The sequence below is a fragment of the Sinocyclocheilus grahami genome, unplaced genomic scaffold (assembly GCF_001515645.1).
Source record: "Sinocyclocheilus grahami isolate Dianchi unplaced genomic scaffold, SAMN03320097.WGS_v1.1 scaffold123.1, whole genome shotgun sequence".
Lineage (NCBI taxonomy): Eukaryota > Metazoa > Chordata > Actinopteri > Cypriniformes > Cyprinidae > Sinocyclocheilus > Sinocyclocheilus grahami.
In genome coordinates, this window is record NW_015505302.1 from 235,675 (window position 1) to 238,472 (window position 2,798).

At 37.3% G+C, this 2,798-nt stretch overlaps 1 protein-coding gene across 1 annotated transcript in view; it reads left to right on the plus strand.

The window, feature by feature from the left end:
- ubr2 (ubiquitin protein ligase E3 component n-recognin 2) overlaps positions 1–2,798 on the plus strand; it is a 51,711-nt gene that overhangs the window by 2,711 nt on the left and 46,202 nt on the right. The window contains exon 2 of the mRNA XM_016278608.1: positions 1,545–1,804. Within this exon, the coding sequence (XP_016134094.1) occupies positions 1,545–1,804 (260 nt within the window). The remainder of the gene's footprint in view (positions 1–1,544; positions 1,805–2,798) is intronic.

The window sequence follows — 2,798 nt, forward strand, 5'->3', positions numbered from 1 at the left end:
ATTCAGACCCCCTTCAATTTTTCACTCTTTGTTATATTGCAGTCATTTGCTAAAATCATTTAAGTTATTTTTTTTTTCCTCATTAATGTACACACAGTACCCCATATTGACAGAAAAACACAGCATTGTTGACATTTTTGCAGATTTATTAAAAAAGAAAAACTGAAATATCACATGGTCCTAAGTATTCAGACCCTTTGCTCAGTATTTAGTAGAAGCACCCTTTTGATCTAATACAGCCATGAGTCTTTTTGGGAAAGATGCAACAAGTTTTTCACACCTGGATTTGGGGATCCTCCTTCATTATTATTTATTATTGTTTACCCACAAGAAAATACTGTTACTGTGAAATAAGGTTTTGGTCACATCACACTAGGGATGTAACGATTAACTGCGAGCCAGTTGAAAATCGATTTAAATATGTGACGATTCAAGCAAATCACGATTCAATTAGGGGTAGGAGTTTATATAATTGTATGTCTGAGGGGAACTTACTATTTGCGTCTTTCAATGGTATTTTTTCTTTTCCTCTTGCCTCTGTATAATACATATTAAAGTTCATAAGTGCAGGCTGTGCAGCACTGCTTTGTTTACAGCGGAAATCAAGGAAACTTTAAGCGCCACCTGCTGGCAGAGAGTGAATCTGTGTCTCATACAGCTCGTCTGCTGTTTCAGTTTCATGCAGATATTTTTATGTATAGTTTCACAAAACTGAAGTCAAACCATTCTGTTTTTGCCTCAAATTTTGAAATTATACAATGCAATTTAGATCAAAAACTGCTCATGTTGCATGTATGCAGCATCTTCGTTTGGATCATGATTAAAATGCAGTGGTTGCCTTAGTTTGTTTATATGAAGAGATTTCTTTTATTTGTTATTTATTTGATTTGGGGCTTGTTGTAAAATTTAAATTTAGTTTTACATTTACATTATATTTCAATTTGGTTATTTAGCAAACACTTTTATCCAAAGCGACTAACAAATGAGGACAATCGAAGCCATCAAAACCAACAAAAGAGCAATAATTTACAAGTGCTATATTAGTGTATTATTATAGTGTTATTTCAATTTCACAAAGAAACGTACCGTATTTTGTCTAAGCAATAATAAAAGGAACCATTTAATTCATAATTTGTCTTGAATCTCATTTTGTTAAAAAAAATATTGTGAATCGAATCGTGAGTTGAGTGAATCGTTACATCCCTACATCATACACCTCTAGAATGATCTTTGTGTCATTGTTCAGCTTAGTACTTGCAAAAAAATGATGAACTTGTATGGGACATGTTTTAGAAAATGACCACCTTCCAGGCCATGCAAATATAAAACAGCAGTGCAATCAAAGACTGACCACCAGTGTTCTTTTTCCAAGCCTGACCTATTTACTTTACCAGTTACGGTTTTAGTTTATTTTTGACCTCTCTGTGTCTGCTTTTGCTCTGTAGCACTATTTAACTGATAATTAATTAAAAGTAAAAGGCAGCTTTTCTAAAATTGTGACTTTTTGTGTGTGTGTGTCTAATATTTTACCCATCTGTCCATAGAAATGGCTGCAGGCGAGCAACCTACCCAAAGAGGTGTACCAGCACTTGGCCTGCTACGTCCCCAAGATCTACTGCCTGGGCCCCAACCTGAACCCTCAGAATGAAGACCTGCTGGCTCCGCTGCTACTTCAGAGCCCGCTGGAGTGGTACCTGTGCGGGGAAGAACCGTCCGTGGGATTGGCCAAGCTGGAACAGAACAACCAGCCCTCACAGCTCTGTGGCCACGTGTTTAAAGTGGGAGAGCCAACATACTCTTGCAGGTACAATGTCAATACTTCATCTCTTCTTGATCCTAGAAGGCACTAAAGACAAGCAATCACGGCTCGGTTCCAAAACTCAATGAGCTGCTCGCTGTCTGCTTCCTAGACAGATGATTTAGTAGGTTTTGGAACCAGTCAAAAGTTTGGAATAATTTTTTTGAAAAGTCTGTTATGCTCACTAAGGCTGCATTCATTTGCTCAAAAATACAGAAATGTTATTACTATTTTTTTTTTTTTATTACCAACTGTTTTCTAATTTAATATATTTTATGGCAAACCTGAATTTCCAGCATCATTACTGCAGTCTTCAGTGTCACATGATCTTTCAGAAATCATTCTCTTCAAATAAATTCTGTTCTTTTGAACTATCTATTCATCAAAAAATCAAGTTTTCCACAAGAATATTAAGTGGTAAAAACAGTCTTCAACATTGGTAATAAAAACCATTATTAAAAATTTAGCATCAAAATTGAGCAGCAAATCAGCATATTGGAATGATTTCTGAAGGATCATGTTACACTGAAGACTGAAGAGTAGGGCTGGGTATCGAGTTCGATACTTTTTAGGCACCGACCGAATTGCCTCGATACCATTGAGTATCAAAAAACGTCTTGTCGTTCGGTACCAAATTTCGATACCTAGGGGGTTAATCTCATCAGCGTCAGTGAGCCAATAAGCCTGCAGCACACTAGCCAGTGTGTTCGACTAGAAGAGGTGCGGCGCAGATCGATCATCCGCGAGAGCGATTCGAAAACGCACGGAGCAGTCTGCTCTCTTTAGCTCTCGTGGTACTGTACCAGTATAGAGTAGTGCGGGAGCTGCGTGGAGTTCTGATCATATGCAGATGTCCATTCATACTAACGTTACACGACCGAAAGTGCGTGTTATGTGACCATTCATGCAAACTGTAGCATCATGCTACATAAGACAATAAATAAGATTTATATTCCGCTTTTACTCAAAACTCACTTTAAACCACCATCAAGTGTTTGTA